General features: G+C 41.6%; 1 protein-coding gene across 4 annotated transcripts in view; it reads left to right on the top strand.

The window, feature by feature from the left end:
• The window catches only part of Atpalpha (sodium/potassium-transporting ATPase subunit alpha), a 108,954-nt gene continuing 81,459 nt past the window's right edge, over positions 1-27,495 (top strand). For 3 of the 4 annotated variants that reach the window (XM_076904186.1, XM_076904176.1, XM_076904192.1), the window contains exon 1: positions 1-138. In XM_076904186.1, the coding sequence (XP_076760301.1) occupies positions 109-138 (30 nt within the window). In that variant the 5' untranslated portion in view covers positions 1-108. The remainder of the gene's footprint in view (positions 139-27,495) is intronic. The other variant, XM_076904215.1, reaches the window with a different exon arrangement.

The following is a 27,495-nucleotide window of genomic DNA, read 5'->3' as shown; positions in this document are numbered from 1 at the left end:
AATCAGTGTCCTGCATATTCTCACGAGGATTCGTTTGGTCATCGTAAGTGCAGCGTGTGCAGCAGCAGGTAGTTGGGACATCGACCGGCAGCCATTATTGTTGTCAAGATGGCGTCGAAAGGAAAGCTGGCAACCGAGGTCAGTAACATTCTCTGTTGTTTTCTTTGTTTGGCTTCTCGACATGTTCGATACGGGTTCGATGACGATGCAAGCGCAGGATGTTCGTAAGACGAACGCTCGAATCGAGCGTATCGCGCGTAACTTCTTCCTTTTATCGATCGTTTTATTGAGCTCGCGATCGCCGCTGTGCAATTAGATTCGCGCGCTTCATTCGACGACAGGCCACGCGTCGTCTTCGGACAGGAACGTCATACACTGTCCGGCAAACCACGCCCTTTAATAGTCATTTCTGTGGAATTTTTCGTTCGCCATTCGGTACGATACATTTCACAATGTTATTCACGTGGTGGCGTATACATAAGAGTTTCACGTAATCATTTAGAAAATAAACGTTCGATGTTGAGAATTTTATCGTCTGATAAAAATCCATTAAAGTTGCTAGAAACCTGTCGTCGAAACGTTGCACGTGTATAATTGCACCCTCGAAGCGTGATTTCTTGTTTATGGTAAAAGAAATTTTCTCTTACTCGTGAAATCGAGCGATCCGTGGATCGACTTCCGTTTCTCATTCACGTAACTGAGTATATAATATCTGTTTACTTCTTTTTATTACTGGAAATTTTATTAGCGTATATCAAGCGGCATATCGGATTATGATTTTTGGTCGTGCGATATTGTATATATACAGCTTTAACGAGGATTATATATTATCGTTATGTCAGCAAAAAATAATTGACAATTTATGGTGGGAATATATTATCATTTGTTTAACGGATTCCATATATAATACATATGCACGTGTCGTCAAACAGATTTTTCGCTGGTTATTTATTACTTTCTTTTAGAATTGAACATTCTTTTTTCATAGATATATTTAATAATTTGTTACTTCATAAAGTGAAAGTGCAGCCAGAGATTCGATTATATTTTATTTAAAAAACATACTACACATTTGATGTGGATCGTAATCCGCTACACGTGTACGACTAGTATTTATGAGACTAGGGGTTAAAGTACTAACGGAAGAAGTGAAAGTACTCGAAGGCTATTTTTGTTTACACAGTTGTACTCTATTCGTGATAGTATTTCAGTTGTATTTAACACACATTTTTTCCTATTAATTATTTCCGAGAGATGATATTCGATTTAGTTTTATTTTAATAGTAATCATACCGTGTCGTTAACAATTTTTCTTTCAATTATCAACCAAATACTAAGCTATCACAACGAAAAGATTTTTTAGGACAATACGTTTATTTGTCTCGTAAAAATTTAGTTTTAACGCGTATTGCAACAAAAGGACTTGTTCGACTACTTTGTTATTTTCAAAGACATTGTTTCGTGTGTTACAACTGCAACTTTTGCCTTGTAAATGAGGCAGCTAATTACTTTTGACGTTTCTCGATAATACAGTGCCATTTCGTAACAGCAGTAAATTTATTAGAAATTGCTTGAAAATCTCGTAATCGGACGTTTTAGGCTGATAATTTTTACTGTATGCATCTGCCTGATACATAAAGGTCTAGGTATCCATAATAAAATTCGTAAACCATCGTACGAGATAACGTGAACACAATATTGTGAAATCCTGTAGAATGTTGGTATAACCTACTTACTTTCGAAGCCCTTTTGACGACAAGTTAGCGAGTAACGGTTGTAGGTGAAAGTCTATCCTATCATTTTGTTTTTCAAATTATATGCATACGCATAATGTTCAACGAAGGTCTATTTAAACGAATAAGTATTTTGTATTCTTGATACGATTATAAATGTTTGAATTCTTCGATTATTCCTATTTAAAGCGAAGATGAAACGAAGATGATTAAAATTCATTCCATAATATTTTCTTCAAATTTTACTAATATTTCCTTTGTACAATTTGTTTTTTATTTTGAATGCAATTTTTTTGGGTCGTTTTCCCTCCCCATTTTGGCAAGTTGCCATTTCTAGAATACAGAAAGCAGCTTTATTTTTATGTTATACAGTACGATATTTGGCCTCGATTTCGAGGATCCATATAAAAATCGTATATATAAAGAGAAGGTTGTAATAAAGCGGTACTTCCCGTTTCTAAAGAATAACAACAATACCGGTCGATTGTACGAGCCGCTTTGTTCTGTAATCCCAAGAAAAAAATCAGCAATACAGAATGTGATTGAGATCATTTTGCTCATTAAAGATACGCCACTGCAATGACCATAGTGTTTTTGTCAAAGGTCGTTGAACTCAACCGACGGTCACTGTTTTCTACATTACTCGACTAGGAGTCCAACAACACTTTTTTATGTTTTTTCTTTGCTAACTACATCGCCTTTGCTCTTGAACTTTACATTACTTATTATACCACCATTTAGAATGTACCATATAAACGTCACTGAATATGCTGGAACAAAATACCTGTCTCGTATATTACAATTTAATGAACGGTATTTTAACTCTGACGATACCAGGTTTCATTTTCTTAATGTCCTATTAAGAAGAGAGGGGTGGAGGGTATTTTGTTTTACGCGCGCATTAGAGGTGGCCACTCGTCTTAAATACTTGATCGAAGCTACAAGCGGCTTCTAATTCTTTTTAGCGAAGTAGAATATAAGCGTTAAGATATTTTGATAGAAAAAGTGGACTTTAAATCGCTCAACTGTAGCACAAAGTCAAGGGGTACAGCACTGACGATAATGAGACAAGTGTTTTGTTAAGTGGCCACAAGATGGCAGCAGGTGGACACGAAGAGCGTAATTCTGTGACGTGAAACACATTCGTATTCACAGAGAACACGTAACACATACATACGTACGATGTCGATCTGATGTTTTTCTCTTCTTTTTTCCTCGTTCCTCTGATGCCTCTCTTTGTCGCGCTCGTCTCACCTTCGACGCTAATTTGAACGATACGGTTCGCGCTTATTATCGCTAAATTAGCCATTATGTCGTTATTTTAACGAGTCGATGTGTGTCAGGGGGCCGTGCACACGCTTCCAGTGTGTCCTACTCTATGTATTTCCTCGTTCAATTTCTCCTCTGCTTGTTCAGCAACCTTGTCATCGCACGAATCCTCTTCGAAAGATGTCTTTATCGATTCTTCGCTTTCGCGTTGTTTCATATTTTATACGCGTTACACCGTACTCATTCTCTGGAACAAAAAACACGATTGTTGCAGGTCACTTAGATTATTATCAGATTGCAGATCTCATTTGAATTTTTCTGTTATGCCTTCGATAATACGATGATACGATATGAAATTTGCATAAACATTCCTAGTCTATCCGTTATACCTGTAGGCTCGTATAGTTTGATCAATAATGAGATGTTATTGACGTCATTACGTGACGTCATCAAGTTTGTTGGGAATATTTGTTTCGATTATCACCGGACTGTTAATCGCGGTACAAATATTCGTATATTCGTGAACGGAAGTAAGGAAAGAAAATGTGGAGATCGTTAGAAACTGCAAATAAAAGGTCCTTGTTACGAGAACTAAGAATTTCATCTAGCATCCCTGAAACGCGAACGAATATCCTGGCTGGTTATTTCCATTTTCTCGAGCATGAAATTACTCGTCCCGGCGAGTAACGCTCGTCGAGCATTCTAGATTTACGTCGCGAGATCGAGACGTATCTTTTTCGAGAGGTACACCGTGTGGCCACCGGTTCGTTCCTCAGGAGCGAAGCCATCCCGCGGAATTGCGGTCCTCCCGCGAGGATTCGAGCGCGCGATCGAGCCGCGAAGGATGTCCGATTCGAGGTCAGACCCGTGACAGTGAGGCGGCCAGATTCGTCTCGCGAGATCTGGCTCGATCCAGCTGTTTTAATGGCGAACTTCCGCGAGACAACGCGACCACTGGAGGGGTCAACCCACGCGGTAATGGGCCATAATTCCTTGGGAAGGAAACCGCCCTGTGCATTGGCCCTTTTAAGCTTCTTCTTCATCGTACGAATTCGCTGTCGCGTCTAAGCTCCTCGGTTATTTAAACGTTTAAAAACCTTTCTCTGCCCGTGCGATTCTCGTAGTTCGAGTAAAGTAACGAGTACTTTAATCCATCGCCAAGTTTGCAACAGCGAAGTGATACCGATAAATGGATTAGCTAGAATATCTGTCACCTCGCAATGGCAGAACGACGAGGTTTGTTTCGTTTCGAGCAAACGGACTATTTAGAAGAACTCGGACGCGTTCCATTTGCCGACGAGTCTTATTTTCCCCAGTGTATCATTATCGTATCTGTAGAAATGGGTGTGCAGAGCGTATGCACGCGTTTCGCCGCATATTTCACTCCATTACTCGGTTCGAAGATCACGGCTTATCCGTTGATAAAATTATGTAACACACGCGGAATGCGTGCGCGCGTGCAGGGCGCACGTTAATGGGTTTTACTTTAATTAAGAGCCCCTCGAAAATTGTTGCTGACCTCCGAGCCCCGCCAAGCTCCCGGATTAACGTCGAAAATTTCGATTAACGTCCAAGGGCCTGCCGTTTCTCACATTTTGCGCGATCCAATTAATACGTGCTTATCTACGTTTTATTTTTTTATTTAAGAGTAGTCTTATCCGTAATCGTTACGCGACAGATTGATTTCTGATAACGGATTCGTTGCGATTTCGTGACTTTATAGACAGATGCGTGTAATTTGGAAGCATTCAGGGTGGAACGTTAGTTAGCTGCAACAGAATTTGGAGAACCGAGGGTTGTAATTACGGTAGTTTAGATACGAGCTGTTATAATATGCAAGGTTGCGGTGATAAAGTGAAAATTGTATAAAGCAGCGGAAGGTAATGTAACGCACAATAAGTAGGAAGGAAAAGTTTGGCTTTGAAGAAAGTTCTGCAAAGTAAAGCAAGTTTGAGAGTAATGAAGAAACAAGGGAAACGAAAATGAAGGAAGTACGAGGGGGATGAATAATTTAATTTAATTGTAAAGCCAAGTCCGGTTGTTGACAGTAAGAATTAATTATGAAGCTTGCAATCTTGAATTTAATTCAGGTTCTGCGGGATACATATAATTAATTCAAGTATTAATAGAAAGGGGAGAATAACAGGGGAAATGGAAGATCTATTCATTGCAAAAAGAGTAATTAAAATTTCAGAGAACATTTCTGACGATAAATACTCGATAAGCTATTTCAATTTATTAGCAGTTTTGATATTTAATATTAAAAATTAATGTAGCATTAATATCGTAAGCTAGTGTCTGGAAAATGAACGTAAAATTGATAAGAAAAGAAGTTTGTAAGTAGTATATAACAAGACGACGTGGTGTCTTCAAGAAAGAATTTATATTTAAGAGGAAAGTAAATCTTCGCTGCTTCCTCGGATCCACGAACATTGTCTCGGTCGCTATTACCTGAGCGACGACAGAATTATTCATAAAACAGTGGTAGGGAATGGTCTAGTTGACTAAATTTAGCGAAGTGTTGCTGCAACGTTGTTGCTAATCTGATTCGCCGTTGACCTTTCGTGTTAAACACAGCTTTCGGCTTCTTCCGTTATTAAACTGTTCTCTTTCGAAGGAATAGCTTTCGTCAATTTTCAAGTAGACTTTGGACGGAAAAATAATTTTATCAATCGAGACTATTCATTGAGTGTCGATTTTATTTTATATTATCGCAGGAGAAGAAATATATACATTTATTCAGTGAAAATGTTTAATTTTCTCTGGCACGTATTTGCTTTTCAACTTATTTTTCCACTCTACTTCCGCGTATTTATGTTTCACTTTATCCCGATAGCGGTGCAAAGTGGAAGGGCTTTGAAAGATTCTTTAAACAAATATTTAACCAAATTCCAAACGCAACAAAGTTTCTGTACATTGTAGATTTTAGAATGTGATAAAAACAGCACTTTGACCATTTAAAAAAAAGAAGATATCGGTTACTTCGCGGAAAATATTTTTTCACGATATTCCTCTTTCAGAATCGTTCAAAATAATATTTCAAACATTCTCGATACAATTAAAACGTAAAGTATCCGTACACTCTATGTTCAAATACTTCACCGCAGATTGAACTTTAATCGCAATAAACCTTGTCCCTTAAAAAATTATCCTAATTTCAACGATAACGTTGTATCGCGTACAAAGTTCGACAGCCATGAAACTAGGAAGTTTCTCAAATAAATGAGAACAAACTTCGAATAGAAAATTACTGCGAAAAGATGCGAATCTCGTACGCAAGGACCGATCCATCATCTCCAACCTGCGCTCGACGCAGGGCAGAAGGGAAGTGCGTACTTCACGTTGGCAGAAAATAAGTCGAAAATATGAAACGAGATTCCTCGTACGAGAAATTCCCCCTTCCGGAAGATGCAATTTGAATATTCATCCGGCGCGGCGAACGCGCCTGCCTCGAGCTCGTTACTTTTACAATTTCAAAGAGTTAATTCGCTCTCCCGCGTATGAGAACAAGGGAAGGGAAAAGTGGGGGCCGCTTACCTCGTTGTTTTTATATTATTTACCGGGTAATTGGGAATTTACGTTGTCCACGTGCTCCCGAATTAATGGAACGACGTGCAACGAGCTGCTGCGTTACCTGCCCGTGTAAGGTAATGGGATAAGAAGCGAGGCGTGCTCCCTGGAAAGCTGCTGGTGTAATCACTATTGCATCGCGGCACGAACGCCGGCGAGAATCTTTCCCTTTCTTCCACTTTTCATCGTATTTTTCGCTAATTTATTTATTTGTCGCGACGAATTTTTTCCAATTTCCATAGCGATACGATCGATACCACACTTTAGATCCGATCTTATTCTTTATCGATGTAAATTTAGTTGAGATTGCGATCTTTCCATCAGGACTGAAGAAAAATCACGCGATAATATTTTTACAATTCTAATTAGCAGACGGTTGTTGATTTCTGTGTAAACGTTTATGTTCTTATAAGTATCTTTAAACGGAGACACAAGATATTTTCTACAGCTTTGTATATTCTATTTCGTATATTTGAATTTTGATGTAGAACCTGTATAATATTTTCGTATATACCCGAGGGGTAAGCAATCGTATCGCCATTACAACAGATTCGTAAAGAAAAAGAATTCGCTTGGGTAAATGAAATTTGCCTTCATCAATCATTCCGCGTAAAGAAAGCTTAAGCGGCGGCAGGCAAAACGAGCAAGCGGAAATAACCTGGCAAAAAATAACACTGTCGCAAAAAAAAAACTCTGCTAATTTCTCTCGATTCGATGAAAAAATAAAAGCAGTCCGTCCATGAATTCAACCGTTCAAATAACCGAAAGAAACAGATAAACAAACTTCGAGCTGTACACAGAATCTGGCACACTAAAATGAAAAAAGAGTCGAAGAGCACGTAGAAAGAACTGTCTGTACTCAATTAAAAAAAGATACGAAGGATGAAAAGAAAACGGAGAAAGGGACCCCCATCGATGGTTTTCCGCGCGCGTGTCGGTAGGGGTGCGCTGGCACCCTCGACTGCTAATTATGCAGGAGCACCCTCGCGTACCATGCACGACCCGGCTCGCTGTTACTTTTGACGGGCACCACGCGTGTCATCGTCGTCGAGTGGCACGCGATTCGCTCTGCTTACTCTATCCTAGTTTGCTCGTCGTCATCGAGGATGTAAAGTGAGGATTAGAGAGACCGTCCGACATTTACGAGCTGCCCCCGTTTAGTTAGCTTTTCATAGTTGTTTGATTTAGACAGAGGTTGCTTGACAGTCGAGTGTTCGTTTCGTCGAGAAATTGTTCATCTTTGCAATTTATTGCTTTAGATAACATACATATCCTACCACCCTTATCTTTACTGCTAAACTATTTCGGGCGAAGAGAAAAGAAAGGGTTCAACTGGCATGACTTATGTTATCGTAAAGCGGCTACTAGTTCGCGGGTCACGTTCTTATATGGCGCCCTGGCGATTACGGTGCACCGATACTTTCGTGTTCCTCGAGTTTTCAGATAGATTTAAGTATTAGGAACGATGATTGAGGGCCGATGAAGCGAAAGAGTGCCGTTCAGCCGGTTTCGCCCCCGCGTTCGAAATGATTATTAGGGGTAATTTCGGGGAAGATTCGAATTCCAGGTAATTTCCAACCGTGTCTGATGGCGGTTCAGATAATTACGTAAAAGAAGTGAAAAATAGAGTGATTTGATATGTTTTTGCAATTGTTGGGTGTAATTTAAGGGAACAGTTGTAGAACGTCGATTTCAACGTTTCATTGTCGTTACTTTACAATTCTATAAGAGAAATTAAGTATAATTATGATTGGAGTAGCTTTTAGAAACAACTACGAAAAAACGAAAAAAAGGAAAAGGTAACACCACGCGTTTCTATTATCTCCGGAACCTATATTGTAGAACTAAATCGAAGAGCAGTAGGGGGTGCGTTGTAGATTAAGTTGCCTTTAATCGTTGTTGGAAGTAATTGTGACGTAGAAATTAACGGAAGTGAATATCGAGGTACAATATTAGAGCACCGGATAGGGGGTTAAGTATCGATTGTATTCCGTTGTTTAAGCTCGCCGATGTGTTAGCTCTCGAGGGCTGGTGTTGGTTTAGGCTGCGCTTTAGGGGAAAATATCGAAGATCTCGGAGGAGGGCTTCCGGCTGTTTGGCTGCAATTAAGGACGATCGCAAATTAGAAATCGAGAGGATCGTTCCGTAGAGATTGCATAGCTGTTAGTCTGTCTAGAATTTTCAGACGATCCTGCGTGTAAGAATACACCAAAAATTTCGCAATGCGTTCGGTCAGTGCAACGAGTCGTTTCAGGAAGAAAAGCTTGAAGATTGATTTTGCTTGGCGTGTTCAGCGTAGCCTTGAAACGGTTGAAAATAAAACGCATTTTCTACGTGTTGCACTGCACTCTCGTCGCGAGGGTGAAAGTAATGAATTGCACGCGCGGTAATAAATTGCTATGGAAACCGGAAAGAAATGTACGTAGCATATAATGGAATTATTGTGGAATGTAAAATATCCAACGAAATTTAAAAACTTGGAAGCTTGTAGAATTTACAAACGAAATAGAAAATTTCTAGGAACAAAAAATTGCAATAATCTAATTCTCTCGAAATATTATATATTTTCAATATTTTACTCTGGAACGCATAAATCGTTAGTATCGGCTATTATCGCGTAACGGTAATTCTTCTCATAGAATTATTTCACATTTTTTTATCCCACCATTTAGTGGAATTTTATAAATCGTGGCTGTTGCGTTAGCCATTACGCGCGTTGTACACAGCGTGCAACCCACGCTTTATGTATTATAATTGAAGGCAGATCGGTGGGAAGGCAAATACAATCGCGCAACGCAAACGTTTGTATTATCTTCGCGATAAAATACACGACGCCGTTCGGACGTCAACAGCAATTAATTGGCTGCAGGGTAATTTAAACAAATCGCTATCGACTCGTCCCCCAACTTGCGCACCTGATTTTAATTAGATTTTCTCGATTTTTTCCATAAGGCTAATTGATAATTTCACGATGTTTCCGGTGCGCAGGAGTTTATCGGGTCTTATCCGGTTCACCCTCACCCTGTTATTTCCTACCACCGTTCGGTTTCCCTTGAGCGTTTCGCTACAATGGCACCGGTGATTGCAGCGACGGCCAAAAAATGATCGTATCAGAATCCAGGACGATTTTATTGTCCGCCAGAAGAACGTGGCGAGTATAATGACGCGCATTGTTCATTCGAAGAATCGTAACGCTCCCCGCGAATAATAATGAATCGATGATATTAGCCCCTATTCTGTTCTCTGACTCACTGGCGAGAGCAGTAAATTTCGTGTCGGACAGTTTATTAGCGTAACGTGTGACCAGGTACACGGAAGCAAACGCAAATACAATTCAGTTTATTATTTTGTCCATTCGTCAGAGCAAAATTAACTCGCAAAAGAGCATCGTACAATGTTTGCGGAGGGTTGAAGAGAAGAAAAAGGATCATTCGCATGAAAACATTCGGGAAAGGAACGAAAATAGTGAAAATTCGTTTCGATGTTCGGTGAATTTATTCTCAGCGTTTGAACTGTCCCAGAATTACCCGTGTGCTTTGGTATTCGGAGTTTTATTAGCGATGGAGGATGGTTCGAGGGTGAGTTCCAAGCGGAATTACATTATAGATTTTCTTCGAGTCTCGAAGTCACCGAGGTCGAACGGCGTAGTTTGTTAAAAAATACTTGGGAGTATAGTTGGGCGCGAGGAAGGAATATCGGTGGAATACGGCTGCTTGTAATTTGTCTCCTTCGGCTTACCTCTTTGATAATATCGTTCGAGTTATTAAAGTCGTATCGCCGCGAAGGAAATCGAGCTGGATGGGAATCAAAGTTTTTCCACCGGATGTCTGCCTCGCTCCGAACCTTTTCAACGGTTCTAATTTCGCCTCTGCAAAGAAATAAACGAGTTATCTACATATGACGTGGTGGAAAAATGTGTAGAATAGAAAATAAATAAGTCCATGTAAAAAGTTTAGATGATTTATTTCCGTTCAGAAAACTATGAATTTTCATGAACGCTGATTACTCTATTTATTCTATGGGTTAAATTTAAAATAAAAATTTTAAATTTTAGTCACGTTAATTGAGATAAATTTTCACTCACAAAATACGTGCGATGTGTCTATATACACATTGATATGATATAACATGGAAGTTTCATATTCAAATGTCGATGCCTTTATTAATTATTGCAATTACTTTTCATTCACCTCCGTTCAGTAATTCGTGCGGATTATTCATTAGTCGAGGAGACTCGAATCTGCGATTCGCCGAACCACAGGAACTGTTAAAATGCGATTCGTGTATGGAAATTTCGATTTCGTTTGTATGCGCAACACAAAACAAAATTTACCACTTCGAACGAGATAAATCGATTCGAGTGTCTACTTTAAACAGGATACACGGTCCCGTGAATTGATGGTGGTGGTATAGTTTATTATCACGATGGTAATACAATAAAAATTCTCAATTGAAATTTAATGGCGAAGTGATTGAGTAAATTCCGTTCCTCGTCGTAAATTAAAAATTAACCCTGGTGAGTGTCCAATGGAAATCGTGGAGCAAAGCAGTTGCTGGTAACACAATCTATTATTCAATTAATTTTAACGACTTTCATTTCTCCACTTCTTTCCAAAACGATTAGAACAGTTCTACAGTCACCATCGCTAATATATTTACATTCAATGATTATTTTCATCCCTCTATTCTTTCGCAGTCTTCTAATATTAGCAATTAATTCCAGGAACATCCTGTCTTTTCTTTAAAAAATTATTTTATTCTCTGTATAATAATCGTTTCTTCCCAGTTTCACACACACACACACACACATATATTACATTTTTCCACACATAGCACACGCATACAGTCTCTCACACACAATCTACATTCCCTTACATTTCACTACCTTTTAAAATCACACCCCTTCACCTCAACATTCATGCTCGAGGACAATTTTCATCCCCCTTTTTATTATCCCACAAATTATCGCGTTATCAAGCCTTAAGCACATTTTGCAAAATGAAAAAGCTGAAACGTAAGGGGTTTCCCGGCACATCTTGAAAGGCGAGAGGTAAACCGCGTTTCCCCGCGGAAGGAACAGAAGTTCCCCATTGAATCTGTCCGTTTTCCCGCTAATGGCGGTCGAAAGGGTGGGTCTCTCGACGGGAGAAGGATCAAGCAGAATTTCATTGGACAGCGGCTCGGATGGTGGCCGCAGAAGCTTAACCGCGACGCATAACAAATTGCCCGGCTTTGTTGATTAGGTGTGAAACGTCCAGGCAACTTCGCCGCGTCGCTATAATCGATTATAAACGTTAATCTGTTCGCCGTTGACGGCCCCTAGATAACTCTCGGAATTCACGATCCTCGAGCGTTCTCCAGCGAATTTCCCGGCCGATTAAGGGTTTCATTTGGAGAAATTTACGTTTAAGCCGTGGTAATTCACCGTCGAGGGACAGTGGACCGGCTCGTTCGATATTCCATGAGTAAGGGTTTTCAAAACTGTGGTATATCATCTCAAATGATATTGGGGTGGTTTTAAGAAACCGAGGGTGAGAATAGTAAGGAAATGTAATTTAAACGTACCAAAAAATTAGTAAAAAATAATTGAATGACAAATTGGATAATAATTAAATAGTTTTACAGTACAATATCAGGTAATTTAGTTTTATGAGTATCTCAGATAAACATATGATGAATTCAAGATAGTGATATCTTCGTTTGACTATTGTGTATAAATTGGTGAATAAATTCCATTACGTATTTTCTCTATCCCATAAAACGAATTGGCTAGGCACACATTACAAATGGATTTTCCATATTTATCGTATTGCATATAAAGTTCTAACAATGAATTCATCCCCGCGTCTTCTGCGTTCTTTGCTCAGCACAAATCTTCATTTTCATCCCTCTGGTGCTCCTACATATTCACAACTACCCCTTCCCAGCTGCACGTATCATGAAAAAAAAAATCGAATCAGCTTTCTCTTATCTATCTCCATTGCATATCAACCCCCATTCTCCCCTCAACGCGCTCGAGCTCGACTCGTACTTCTCATTTGAATACGCAAAAGCATCGTTTCATACGACTATCGTTACTCTTTTCTTCTTCTCCGCGTTTGCTCTCTTTCTGGAAGCGTTTTTCAAAAAAATCCCCAGCTCGTATGTATAAAGTATTCAGAATTTTAACCGATTTTTTAAATATCCGATCTTTCGGTTGCGTGATACATCGTGCACGCAGATCTTTATAATTAACCGTAGACGGAGCTTACGATTTTTAAAGCACACATTTAATTCTTCGTTGGTGATTATACATTTATAAGAATCGTTTCGCCTCGTTCTCGCGGGAAGCTCTCATTTTCATCCCTTATGTATGCCCCCTTAATTAGAGTGTTTCAAGCTCGGGGGTATCAGCGTGAAATAACATGGACACGGTTAAAAATCGCCGTGTTCCAAGCGGTTTCCCAAGTAAAAAGCATCCAGAGAATACCAGCAGCTGGCGGCAGTCGAAGCGGAACGGCGTTTTATGAACTCGGAACCGTTTCCCCGTATCGTTTCTCCCCAATCAGATTTCCGCGAAACTGTCAAAGTGATTTTAATTAAACCTCAGCCCAACCTACCTAACTGCAATTAGTCGGGATAATTGAACGTTCAGCGCATAAAAAGATGGCGGGATCGGGACAGGGAGAAAGGAGAGAAAGCGAAGGAAGGTGAAACCTAACGCAAATAGACACGCCAGTGTCCACTGTATTGAACGATGGGAACAAGGCCGGAGAATGTGGACGTGCAATTGGAGAACGTTCCAGGGTGGTCCATCGATTTCGCTAAAGTTACCACGCTTCGTAGCTTTTCTTTTCTTTTTTTTTTTTCACCGCCAACGGAACGAATTCCAGTTTTTTCTCGCGAGTTCGAGTGTATCCTCGTTCTTTCGGTGCTCTGTATACGCGAATTTCGAATTGGCTGTAAATTGGATGGAAGAAAGTTTTCAAGAACCAATTAGGGGAGCCGAACGAATGCGTCTGTAGGCTGTAATTGTTGGCACGAATACAGTTAACCTTCTTTGTTGCGCTGTTATTCACGTACGAATGCTTTGCTGGTTGAAAATCGTAGCTTTTGCGATCGGGCTATTGAGGATTGAACAAAGCCGATCGATAATCGAGCCGCTCGAGTTATGCGATTTTCGTGAAGTCTAAGGATGCGCTTTGAACCTAACAGTGAGAATAGGACGTTCGGTTAATGAGCAGTTGTAAAAATGATATGTTACTTCGAAATAAAAATATTTTCCATAAATGCCAAGAAGAAAGCAAAAGAGAAGAGTAAAAAAGTGCTGTAAAGGGGTAAAAAGGCGTAATACTGAAAAGTAAAGAGAGCGTAAAAAGAGAATAATAATAAAAGGAGCTCGAAGATAAAGATAGGGCTGAAAGCAAGAGATAACTCGTCACGTAATAAAAGCCCGGGTAAGAAACAGAGAAATCTGTTCGAAGCGTGCAAAGGTGCCGTATGAAAAACAATTGAAAATTACCCAGCTCGGAGAACAAACCGTGTAACCCGATATTAACGCCAGATCGAGCGATAGTTCAACTGTAAGAAACGTCATCGCGTGGAAATTTCGCGCAACGATGAATCGTGCGTTAATGAGACACGTTTCGGATTGATGCGGTTCAAGGGGTGCATCTGGATGGATTCCAAGTTGCTCAACATTCCACGCGACGCGCAATGCCGCGGTGTCGAGTGAATTAACCAGGGAAACTACAGAGGTGGAGACAGAGGGTGTGTTTCAGTGTCAAAGGGTCCTGTGGGGCAGAGACAGAGAGGCGGATGAGGATCGATGGACACCGTCTTGTCGCCTTAAAATGGTACACCACCGTGGCGCAAATATTAGCACGTATCTTCGTGAATCTTCTCTGTTTGTTCGTCTTTATCTGTTATCATTTGGGCAACGTGGTCGTGGTGATTCTTCATGATTAACTCCTGACACGTTCACCGCTGGGGATACACGGTCCCCGTCACGGTCGGTCTAATGGCAGAAACTTTGTTTTCTTTCTTGGTTTACCAAAGCTTAATTATTAACGGGCTCGAACGGATGCTCTGCATCTTCAGAGGTTTACGTGGAATTCATTTTCTTGGAGTAGAAACGTGGAGTTAATTAGTTTACTTCGGGGATTAGACGGGGGTGTACTTTCTACTTGCTTTTTTTTTTTAACTCTTTTCCATTCGGGGAGTAAAACGACGTAACAGAAGTATTAATTATGAAGATTTCAACGCTGCTCTTTCTTCTTCCCTCGGTAAATTACGGGTGTTTGCGCAAATTGATATATTTATGAGCACAGTCGGAGAAACGAGACAGAGATCCGTTTCATCCTTTTAATCATTATAAGCCGTAACTTTTTCTGCCAATATTTTTATATTCTTCGCGTAACTTCTCGAGTTAGAAACTTTTTTGATCTAATATTTATTAACAAATTTTTGGAAATATTTCCTTCCTTCCCCAGACAAATGAAAATACATAGATCCTCGTTGATAAATGTTTCCAAGAGATATATCGACTTCCCTTATAGGTCTCTTCCTCTCTCAGAATTTCCATTTTAATTTCAAATTGTCATTTCCGTTTAACCTACCTCCAACGTTCCCACACATTTACAATTACAACAGAAACGACAAATATGTTGAAGTATATGATTGATTTCATTGACTGTACTCAATGTCAAAATGAGCATTTATGGATCACGGTACTAATAGTCTCGTTTTATGTAAATTCAATAACGCGTAAATAGACCGAAGAAAGAAAGGATCTTGTACGTTCAACGTGCACAGGTTAACCTTTTTTAACGATTTCATTTTTATTGACAACTCGGTAGAACTGAATGGCCACCCCATTTCACCTCTCTCTCTCTCTCTCTCTCTCTCTCTCTCTCTCTCTCTCTCTCTCTCTCTCTCTCTCTCTCTTCAATTGATTTATGCACTTGACGTAACAGGGCTTCGGCTCGTAAATAAAGTATTAATAAATTTCTCGCCTCACCGAACAAGAACTGTCACCCGCAATTTTTCCCAAATATCAACGTACAAGGTTCCCCGTGTCCCCGCAAGCGAGGGTGGCTTTAAACGGATCAGCTGATCCGCCGTGTCACGGGCCGCGTAACACGCTCTCCTTTCTCTCTTTCTTTTTTCTCTTTTTTCTTCGCCTCGTCGTAAATTTCTCCTTTAATCTCGTGGCTGCTCGGCGCAGCAACCTCTCTGGATATGGAATTCCCCTTTTTCATTCGCTCCTCGTCCGCCACCAGCCGAGTTCCTTCGACCTGTACGACCCGGCTGCATAACAGTTCGAGCCGATCGATGTCGCGTTTCCTCGATGCACGATTCGCACGCCCCTTTATCTCGTCTTTCCGCGATGCAAAAGCCTGAGTTCGAAAAACAAAAGTTATGCCATGCAAATTCCCGGTTATCCCGTCCGCTCGTTCTTCCCTCGGAGCCCTCGCAGCTATGCCTCGTGCATCTTTCAACGCACGTCGTCAGCGCCTCGTCAGTCTTGCGTCACGAGATTCGTGCCGAATCGCTCGATAATCGGGTCACTCTGATTTCTCTACTCTTCCCGGGGATAGAAGAGGAAACTAGGAATTTTTTATTTATTACGAAGCTCGACGCGTGCTTGGTTAGAATGTATGTCTGTCTGCGATCGTGGTAGCTCGTGAAACAGTTAAGTTGCGCAGCTTAAACTGGTTACGGTGGTTCCGTGGATGGGACACATGGTTGGGATCGAATTTAGGTCAAAGTGGAGCACAAAATAAGGAGATATCAAATCGGACATTTCAATGGTGTAGATGTTTGCAATAAATCAACCCTTAATGGGTATTATGCGTTGCTGTTCAATTTCTTCGTGAACTTTTTATTTTTATTGCATAGAGATTCATATGCTTTTTTGAAGTATCGTTTGTGTAGTAAATTAAGGGTAGTAAATGCTGCAGAATTTGTTCAGTTTCGGTTCTAATTAAATTAGATGCCAAAAGCTACGCAGAAATGCACCTATTTATTTTCGTAATTATTGAGAATACATTGAGCAGTGTTTCAAGCATTCGAATTCGAAAATAATAATTCTCTACAAGTAATTAAAGTAGAAATTTGTTTTACGCGTATCGAAAACTATATTATAAAGTCCAAACGTCGGTTAATTGCAACAGCTGCAGCCTTTTTATTTTACAACTCGATAGTCGACTGGATTCGGTCCGTTTCGCAGCTTCATTTTCCCATCGAAGAGAAAATTTCGCAGTGAAAAATTCCAATTATTCGGCAGAGTACGAAAAGGGCGAATCTCCAATTTAGGGCGGCGTTCTGGATCGTGCAACGCCTACTGACCCCGTGGCTTCGTTTCCTCGCGCAGACCATGCAGGACGCTGCACAAACATCCTTGCTCAAGGATATTGGCTCGTAAATTGGTGTCATACTTAAGCTTATGAATCTACGACCGATAGCCTTTGGAGGAGACGTGGTCACTTTGTTTTCTTTACAAAAACAGAACCGTTACTTCGCGTTTATTTCCGTGTTTCTAATACTTTGTACAATTATACATCGCTACCACTCGAGTATTAATTACTATTTAATGATTGATAATTTCAAACTAGTTTCAATTACATATGTAATGTACTATACACATTTTTAGATGCAACAGAATCATTAAATTTGTCTACAATATAATCTTAATTTCCGAATAAATAGTTCTACTGGAAATAAAAGTATACAACATATTGGTTGGTTATTTTTGATTTTAAATTTTACATAATGGTCTCTTTGCGAAAACATTTTTGTATTTATACATTTAATGGCAATTTCATGTTTGTTGTTTAAATGTTTGATTTTTGAGACGTGCATGTTTGTTCGAACCTGAACAAAATCCATTAGCACTTTATTAGTACCATTTTACGTTTACGATTTAATTTTACATATACATTCTTTGCACGTTATTGTTAAATACTCTTCATGTATATTTTTGTTAGGCCATCGTTGGTTGAATAATTTCTCTTAGTCGCATAAGGCTGCAAGGGTTGTTTTTTTTTTTTTTTAAGCCACTGTACGAGGTAATATCTACCCTCTTTGTAATTTCCTGGGGAAAACAATTTCAAAATCACACGATGAAAAGAATTCGAGTGACACGTGGAAAAGGCAAGGTGATGAGCGCAGCAATATGTAATGAAAGGACGGTGTAAAATGGAAATGAAACGCGAAACACCCCGAGCGTCTTGTTGTAACTGAACGTTTTTAATTTTCCTCCGGCCGTGAAAGGGAGAGGCAAGATTAATTTAAAGCCATGCAATATTAAACAGGATGAGAAAGCGGTGTTCCCTTATTTATCGAGGCATCTGTCCTATTCGTTTTCACCTCCCAGCTGAAATCGTAACTTCGCTCATATTTTTGCGCGCCACCGCATACGTAATTTAATTGCACACGCCATAGATCCGAACGAACACAGAGGAACAGTTTAACCCCGTTTCAAGCTGTTCCGCGGGCTCACCTTTTACAATTTTCTATCATTATTTTCATATTACTTGTTGCTCCGCATTTTTTTCTCCTTTCCACTTCTTCCCCTTCTTTATTTGTAATTTCATGCGAATTAAAAGTATAAATATAAACAGCATTCGGATGCTGTGGTATCTGAGAAATGTTTAATCTATGCATTTCCTTGTAATAGAGTTACGAAATTATTTAAATATACTTTATATTTATTTCTTTTTTATTTCGCAAAAAATGTTCACTTGGAACTTTATTACACGGTGTGTGCCACGCATACTCGAAGTTGAAAGTAAATTGACGAGACAGAAAGGAGAAAAAAATAATGAGAACAAAGGACCATTGTGACCACACAAAACTCAGCTGTAAGCTCAGCTGTAATGTTACTGCATTAGAAAATATTATACCCGCGCTTTTCATCTAGAAGCGAGGTTATGTGAATTCTAGAAGTAAAACTGTAGAAATGGTAAATAATGTTTAGAGATGCCGCAATATTCTTTTTGTTTTCATAAAGCGGAATGTAAGGAAGATCTGAGAGAAAATAAAGGAGAATAAGTTTTGTAGCCTTTGTGACAAAGTTAATTCCGTAAACGGTTACCAACGAAAGCGAAAAATGAAACAAGCTCTTGGAAATTACCGTATAAATACTAAAAATAGTATTTTTCTAACTTCGAACGTCATTGCGGTTCCGAAACCATCCCCCTGTGTTGGAGAACCGTCACGCCTCGGCGCTACGTGCGCTTTCTTCGATTTTCGTTCTCCGCCTAATCGAGTAGCCTCTTCTGCGAACAACCCTCGACGTTCCAAGTTTTACTTGTCAACAAATCCCCGATGCAGCTATCCCTCGAGGTCTGTCCATCGACCACTTCGCCACCGGCGCGGCCACTTCGATCAGCCGGCAGGATTTACGTGCCCGTGCGCGAGAATAGTAATCGAGGCTGCGGAAGGTCCTTCCATCTTGTTCCACGGATTCTGCGAGCGAGATTCCTCGGCTGTTGGGTTACTGACCGATGCGTGGGACCAGGCAGCGAGGTAATGGTAATCAGGCAGGGGTGAATTGTCAAGGATGGCGAGAATGATCAAACTGGATAGAGAAAAGTGGAACTAGGGTAAACACGAGGGTCGAAGAGTTGCTATTTGAGGGTTCTCTGAGTAACGTTTGTAGGGTTGCGAGGGACGAAGGATAAGTAAGGTTGGATCGTAACAATTTAAGTCTGCCGTATTCCGTTGCCTTCCACTTTATCGTCTTTGGAAAGTATTTTAATTTTGGAAGAAATTAGGTATCGAGAGTTTTGTATACTTAAAAGATAAGAAGAATTTTTTGTTTGAGAATATATTCATTGTACTTCGGCAAGTAGAATTGTTTACCTTGACACGAAGGAAATTAAAATTGTTCAGCAACCAATTAGTTGTTGGGAATCGAAATGAAATTCAGAGAATTCCATTGCTCTGGTCTTGATAGTTTCGTCGGACAACAGAAGACACGCGCAAGCTTTCGCGAACTATTCGAAAACTGTGAGGCGATGCATCTGCATAGAACAGCGATCGTAAAACGGAAGGATTGAAAACAAGATTTGTCAGATTCGTGGATGATGAATGAAACTCGCTATCTAAATGGCAATATTGCCCAGAAGCCAATACAGTGTCAACCGAACGCCCGAGAGTTCCTCAAGCGCCGCGCCTCGGTACACGCCTTCTCCACCCCCGTTTTCGCCGCTACTTCACTTCCGCCCCGTACGCTCAACACCGCGTTCCACCCTCTTCCCGTCCCATTTCCATTTCCTTTTCTCTCGTCTTCTATTCGAGGGGGCTGTAGACTGGGAGGGGAGGCGGTGGCCACCGCTGCAAACAACCCCGTCGAATCGAGGAGGATAGGCGCGCGCGAAAACCAGGAGTAAAATGTGGGACGATAAAAAGTAGCGGAGTAACCAGGCCTGTCCGACGTGCGATCGAGAACAACGAAGGGAAAGAAGGGGGTGAAAGAAGCACAGAAACGGAGAGACGGATCAAGAAACAGCGAGAAACGGAAGGAAGGGCTCCGCGGGGCGAGGAGGGGTGCGAGAAAGATAGAGAGGGTGAAAATATTCCTCCAGTTCTCCGGGATAGGAGTATACCGTTCGCTCCAGAGGGTACCACGGGGTGGTGGTTGGCGGAAAGGAGGGGATAAAGCCCTGCAGTGCGGCGCGGTCGATACAACGCCCACTCCCGTACACTTCGTCCCCTATCTCCGACCCTTTTCCCGTCTCCCACCCTCGCTGACACTCACCCTTCGCCTCTTCGGTCACGTTTCTTCGATTCCGGTTTTCCTCTTCCACCCTCTACACGTGTCTCCGTCGCGCCAATCTACGATTCTGTCGTCATTCTTTCCGTCTTCCTCTTATACTGTCCGATCCTAAGGGAAAGGGGTGCGGGCTGATTAGCGCGAGCGCCATCTAGACGATCTCATGCGCTCTGGCCGTTGCACCGAGCCACGGAAAAGAAGGTCGAAACGATTCGAGAGTCCCTGTGACCGGCAAACCTGGAACGCCTCTACCTTGCCACCCTCTTTTTTTTCTTTTCTCTTCCACCCCTTTCCTTCTTTCCATTTCGTTCCTTACCGCCCTCGCCTCCCTCGCTCTCGTCGTTTCCATCGTATCGCTCTTCCCGTTTGTCCGCGTTTCGTGTTTGACGTTCGACGCGGTTCACCGCGAGGAAGGGGTTGGACAGGGTGAACCGAGACGATCGAGCGTTTTTAAGCTGACCACCTCGGGGATAAGGGCGAAACGGTGGTTCCACGGTTATTTTCGCCGGGTTATCGATGCCCATCGATGATCAACGGTCTATTAATGTAAAGGGAGAGACAGATGACTGCCCAGCTGCGATTACTCGAATTGATTGGCGCGCCCCCCCCCCCCCCCCCCCCGGTCGTGACCCGGATGCGACCACGTTGCGTGCGAATTTCTTTAGCTTGCAGACTAACATTCGGTTACACTCTCCTCCGTGACCCTTTTTCTGCTCTTGCTTAATGTAACGATCTAATTTCTATTGGGCGATCGAAACGTTTGCTGCTAGATTTGGGGGTGGTAATTTAGAGGCTGGACACAAAGTACCGTCAACGTCGTGTTTCATTTGAGTCAAGTCTTTTGTGGTGGGAAATTCATCTACGCTCGTCCAATATCGAGTTAATTGCTCTTCTGTTTTTCCTCCCTGTTGTTGAGCTTGATATTCGTTCGTCCCTTTTATGATGCAGAAGGTTTTTTTAAAGGTATGCTATACTTATAGCCATTTCTATCCTTCCAATTTCTAATTAAGCTTGACCTCCATATGATTCATCTTTGTAATGCTACATCCATCTCTAAAGAATACTAATGAATTATTATTAGAAACAAATTTTTCAAATTTGTTATTCTTTAATTTTTAAGTGTTACAATGAAGTGATTGTAGTAATAATTTAGAAGAGATTTTTGTATAAATTTCGTTGACAGAATCGTAGATAGAAGGAAGTATCTGCGAACGATGACACGTGCAAATGTCTTAAAGATTTCATCGACTGGGGAACGGCATCGAAGGGTGCGATAATGTTTAGAAATCGAGGACCTTCGATCGGGTAAAATCACGTCACCCCTTTATTTAAATTTCGCCCTTGCAAAAGCTACCGTTGCGTGCCATCCGTCAGACGATCGGTCTGATTTTTTTTATTTACGAACCGCTTTCTGGATGGGAGACGATTTTCTCTGGAATGCCCTCGTAACTGTAGAGCCGGCAAGCGATTTGTTTTCAAGGAAATTGAACGAATTGAACGGCCCGTAAAACACCCGGGGAAAGTAAAATCCGGAGTTTGCTGGAAAACTCTGGCCGAACTGTAATCAATAATCGCTAAACGATTTTTGAGAACACCTCGCGACTGCTGCGTGCATCCGCGTGAAAATTTTTTCGTCACTTCTTCCGGTTGCTTTTCAACGTATTCTGGGCAATCGAAGTTGGACATTTTTTATTTACAGAAACATGAGAAATCTCGTTTGCAATTTAAATGTAATTCCTTTCAAGCTTTTATTTGATTACGAATGTTCATACGAATACTTATATTTTTGTAAACGCAATTAAAGAAGAGGAATTTGAATAGAGATCCTTTCATCCCCTATATATTGTAATCTGTATATTTTTGGGTCGCGTTGAATTTTCCACGTTTTCAAAAATCATATTTTTATAAATTTAAATGAAAGAATGAAGCGTAAATATATATCTCTTTGTTTTACACGCTCTAAATATTACTATTTCTCTCGTAAACGTTAATTTAGGTTTCTATAGGTGTTCGTACTTTAAATTCACATTTTGATTTAACACAGCTGTATAAAATTTCCTGTTTCCAGATTTACTTTGGACGCTCTCTATATTTTTATGCGTGTTAACGCCCATTCAGCACAATTTTTGTACGCTTTCAGCGGCTGGAAAAGTTTTGCATAGTCTATGAACTTTGAACTTCTATTGAAGACACCATTCGCAGAGCAACGCTATGTTAAAATCTAATTTCATCACAATTATTTAGAACGGACTACGTTTCGCCGAATCGGAACGTACCTACGCTTCGTAGCAAGATTTTCATTCGAAATTTTACTGCGGAATAATATCGTCAGAAAAATCGAGGATACTTTTTCAGTCATTGCAACTTTTTATCTCACGAATGTACAAACATCAGCAGTCTCCTTATCACCAGACCGCGTATATTTATCCGTTTAATCAAAATTAAGCCCGCAGAGAATAATATGCAAAAGTAAACAAATTCTAATCACTGTCCGTGTTCATAAAAATATAAATTTGCGTATCCATCTACGATCACATCCGCTTACCACTGTACCAATCTATTCTCAACGATTCTTAGACAGTGTTCCGTTCCACGATTTCCATAGAACTCGAGAAATGGTTAATCAATCATAATTCCCGTCCTCTGGGACAAAGAAAAATTGCACGATACGGAACGAAAAAAAAAAAAGTTCGCCAGCCAACAATTTGTCCGCAATTACGTCGCAAAATGGGACAACTCTTTAGAGCGAACACCAACAGATCCATCTGGCTCGAAGGCCAGCGGCACGATTTATCCCCCCGTTATTCCTCCACAAAATGGATCAACGTCTCCCTCTCGACTCGTGCCATCAGAGATGTATTTCACTCCGAGTAGCGCGTCTAATGACGCCGTTTCTATCCGCGACACCCTCGAAACGACCTGTGTCCCGGCTTCTTTACCCTCCCCCTGTTTTTTCGCGAGTCCCGTCCAATTTCGCGGCCGCCACGGAGCGGCGGAATCGCGGCCAGAAAACGGCACAAAGCGTTCCATTTGCCGAGGCCCAAGTGGCTGAAGAAGCTCCACGAACGTGTCGGTTCCACGGGAATCGTTTGCCTTTTGTGACGCTTATCGGACGCGTGGAAACGAGGCCAGGTGTGATTTTTCCGACGCGTCTGATGATTTTCTTGTAGGATTGGATCGGTGGACGATTAAGGCTTCTTGCTTGGGAGAGCTGCTCGATCAAGGGGCGACGTGGTGAATTTTGGTAAAAATAACAAGTCAGACGGAATCTTTTTTTGCAGAGTTAGGGGTTGTTCGTTTGTAGGAGACGAGTGCCCTCTGATAGAACGTAGAGGAAATTTGTCGAAGTAACTTAAAAGCTTCCTTTCTTATTCCCCTCGAACTCTTATCTCAGACGTACCTGCGATTCGATAACTTATAGCTGTCCACGCTATGAAATAACAATTTTTTTAGCTATATATTCCCTTGAAACTTGGATGTATCGATGAGTCTCTCAGAAGATACAAGAAAGAAGAAGTTCGAGCAAAGCCAAGTCTCAGCTACAGATGCTTCGTCGATACAAACCGAACAATGTTTGTATACGAGATTCCTCGAGATTCCAACCCTCGGCACAGTAATTCGTAGCAGAAGAGTTACGTAAGTTGGATGGTTGGTTGGTTTGTTGAATAATAGAGGGTTGGTTTTGACTGGCGTGGGGATCGAATGGCCCGGTAGCAATTCTTCGCCACCGGGATTCTTTTTATTCGAGCTCCTCGGCGACGTTCAATTCCCCGCGGGGACGAGCCGCGAATCGAATGGCGTGGAAATCTCATTTTACATTGAATATTCTGTGTCGCCGCGTAGACGTACCCTGGCTCGTTTCATTAAGGCTCTGGTATATTCACTGGTATTCCCACTTCCGTTCTGGCGAGGGTGTTTCTTTCGTTTAACATATCCCTCGGTGTCGTCTACCTCGCGAATAACTCTTTTTGGATGTGACAGCAGTTGGACGCAGGACAGTGCGTTTTGCGTCACGTTCCTCTTTATCGTGAAAATGTTCTGCTATCGATCCTGAACATTTTTTAATTACTCGAATCAAAATTAACGCGACAAGTATCGTAGTACCTTTTTCATTAGTCCTTTTAAATTTCTTTGATTGTAACTTCTAAAGTAGGTACCGTTTTGGTGCACCAGCTAGAAGCGTACTGGAAGCAAAGGAATTAAGAACGGTGTACGCGTAATGTAAATTAAAAGATGAAGAGATTCGAGCTCGATTCGATTGATAGTTTCGAGCGGATCGTCGCGAGGGTGCTTAAACAGGGCGACGGGACTTGCAATATGGGCAAAATGAGTTTCGTATAGATTTCGTATAAATTCTCGAACAGGGTCGGCACGGATTTCAGGATGCCCTGGGAATCGATCCGGACGCCTTCCGCACGTAACGCGTTCCCGTTTCAATTGATTAAGAGAAGAATACAGAGACGAAAGGCAACGGCGACTGAAAGTACAATAAAACAATAAAACGCAGACAGGAATTACTGAATTTATCCGGAGATTTAACCTCTTAAGGTTTGTTGGAATATGATTATACAGCGCTGTGTAGAAGTTCATAATCTCGCGCGATACGTCGCGGACCGTTGAATTATTAATATTGCACTGTGTTTATTGCACTTTGGAACTTTGTAGGAGTCTGTGGTTTGGGGAATTTAAGACGCGCTTATAAACTTATCACGTTTAGAATGTGTATCGTGCGTTCTTGAGAAATATGCCATTAAATGCGAATAAATTATACTTTCTCAAAATCAGTAGTTAATCTCGCGAGTAACCTTCTTAAAAGCAAACTTATGTTTCGTTCGAGAATAGCTTGACAAAGTAGCCATTATGGTACCGTTTCTATTCTTCAAACAAACCATGGAACATTCTTACTCCTGATATTAAAAGTCGATAATTCAGTTATTTCAGGGAGTCGATAGATTCAATGTAAATATTATAATTGCTAAAAAGACGAGCCCCACCCTGGGCGTCCCGCATCATTTACAATTCCGAATCGTCAGCATGAAACGGGACTGGTCCCGGCGCACGTTTCGATAACCCAGACAGCTCTGTTCAATCATTCAATTCAATTAATTCCTGGCCCAATCAGCCACTCTGTAACCAGCCTCGACGACGCGGTCTCCATTAATTTTTCACGGAATCCCCGAGGCTCTCCTACGCGGTCCTATCAATCGTCGAGCTTCTCGTTATCCCGCGACGCGCGCTAATGAAACGCTCGCCGAGGAATCGCGGTTCTTTCCGCGATCGGGTGAGAGGGTCGAACAAAAATGAAAGAAAAAAAGAGAAGAAACGGAGCCCTCCGTTCCCGTGGCCGTAATGACGGAAGAAAAGATAGCGTTCCTTGGGGATCGATCGGTTAGCAGCGACAGATAGCTCGAGAAAATATCGCGGCCACCACCGTGGAGGGTTAAGTGAATTCAGCGGCGGCGGGTGGCTGCCAAATAAAGGACGCTCTTAATTACGCGATTCGGAGCAGGGCCAAGAAACGGGGCCCTCGAGAGGGTTGCATTAACGCCAGCCGCGTTCGCGCCATCGATTCAACGTCGTCTCATCTCGCTTCCGGCGTCCGCCACCTTCTGTCAACCCTCGGACTGTTGCCGATCGTTATATATTTACCAGTTGTTTGTACGTTTACGAAGAAGCTCGAAGTGGCTAGATCTGTTCCAAAGAACAAGATACGATGGTGTGTTTAAAGAATGGCACAAGTGTGTGCGAGTAGTTTTTTACAAGTTCTATAGCAACCATTTAAGGTCCCAATTTCCATTTCAAGACTGGAATTAAGAAGTTAATTAGAAAAAGTGATAAATAAAAATTAGGATCTTCTTCGAAAACAGCTAATTACTAGCGACCGTAGCATAAACTTCGTTTAAATGGGTCTCCGTTTCGAATGGGGCAGAACGGATCGAATGAACAGGATGCACCAGCCGTCACGAAGTTAGCCAATGACGTTTAGGTACGCGCAGAACTTCATTTCGAATCGTGCTTCAATTCCCAAATTAAACTTGGAACGCGAGATCTACACGTGACCGATCTCGTTACATCACCGTCGCGGAATTATAATTATACTCGAGTTTTCGGTAACGAAGAGCAGCCGAACAGGCCACCCTTGATCGAAGGGCGAGCTTCCAGTGGGAATTTCGAATCTCATTTGCGATATCATTTCCAGTTAATTGGTGCCACCGACTCTCGCGTATCCTCTGATCGGTCGAAGATCGCGTTTCGTTCGACTGGACGATAACTTTGCGGCGAGAAGCGCGTCGCACGCGGTTGCGAAGCGTCGAAGCGAAGTCTAATTGATCTAATTGATCCCTGGCACTCTTCTCGTCGTGTCCAGCGTTGTTAGACCCGATCGAGGTGGTTAAATGTCTGCAGGAGGATTTCTGTCCTCCGCCCGTTCGTGTTCGAGCATATTTCTGTATTGACTCTCGGTTACTTTAATTCGTTTCTATCGTCTACTAGACTGTGAATTATTCTTGTCTATTCATCCTCAGCCACCTGTTTCAAACATAAATATATTCTCAACTTTACACACGGTAGCGAACAAATAAATCATGCAATTCCGCGATCACGTTTGATTTACTCGACGTACCGGTAACGAGTTCCGACTAATTTCCCAAGGAATGTGGAAAATGGTCGCGGTCGAGAGCGGTTGAAAAATGACGGCGTAACGACGATAAATCATCGGCTGATTTCCGCGGTGATGCGTTGCAGCTTACGCCGTCTGCATAATTAATTAATCCTGTGGCACGGTTGTCCGCGCGTCGTCGCGTCGCGATGAGAGAGATCCTCTGAATCGCGACGACAATTAAACGCACAGACGAGTATTCAAATATTTACGAGGAGCGAGAGGGGGGGCAAAAAAAAAAGGAGCAAAAGGAGAAGGGAGAAAGGTAACGCGGATTGAAACCGACGGAAGAGAATGCTCTTTTCACAGAGTATGAAAAGCTCTGTAGGTGTTCGTAATTTCAAAGAGAACACTCCGTAGCCTGGCTGCTGCTGCCTCACAAAGTATCAAAAACGCTGCGGACACGCTGGGCGAAACCAGTTCTTCCACGATGTAACAGAAGTGCTTTTATGTAACGGGTGTCTCGTTTCTCGTTTTTTCTCTCCCCCCCCCCCCCCCTTCGCTAC

The sequence above is a fragment of the Xylocopa sonorina genome, chromosome 1 (assembly GCF_050948175.1).
Source record: "Xylocopa sonorina isolate GNS202 chromosome 1, iyXylSono1_principal, whole genome shotgun sequence".
In the NCBI taxonomy this organism is placed as follows: Eukaryota; Metazoa; Arthropoda; class Insecta; order Hymenoptera; family Apidae; genus Xylocopa; species Xylocopa sonorina.
Note: the sequence above shows the minus strand (reverse complement) of the source record. Positions and strands in the feature narration are given on the sequence as shown.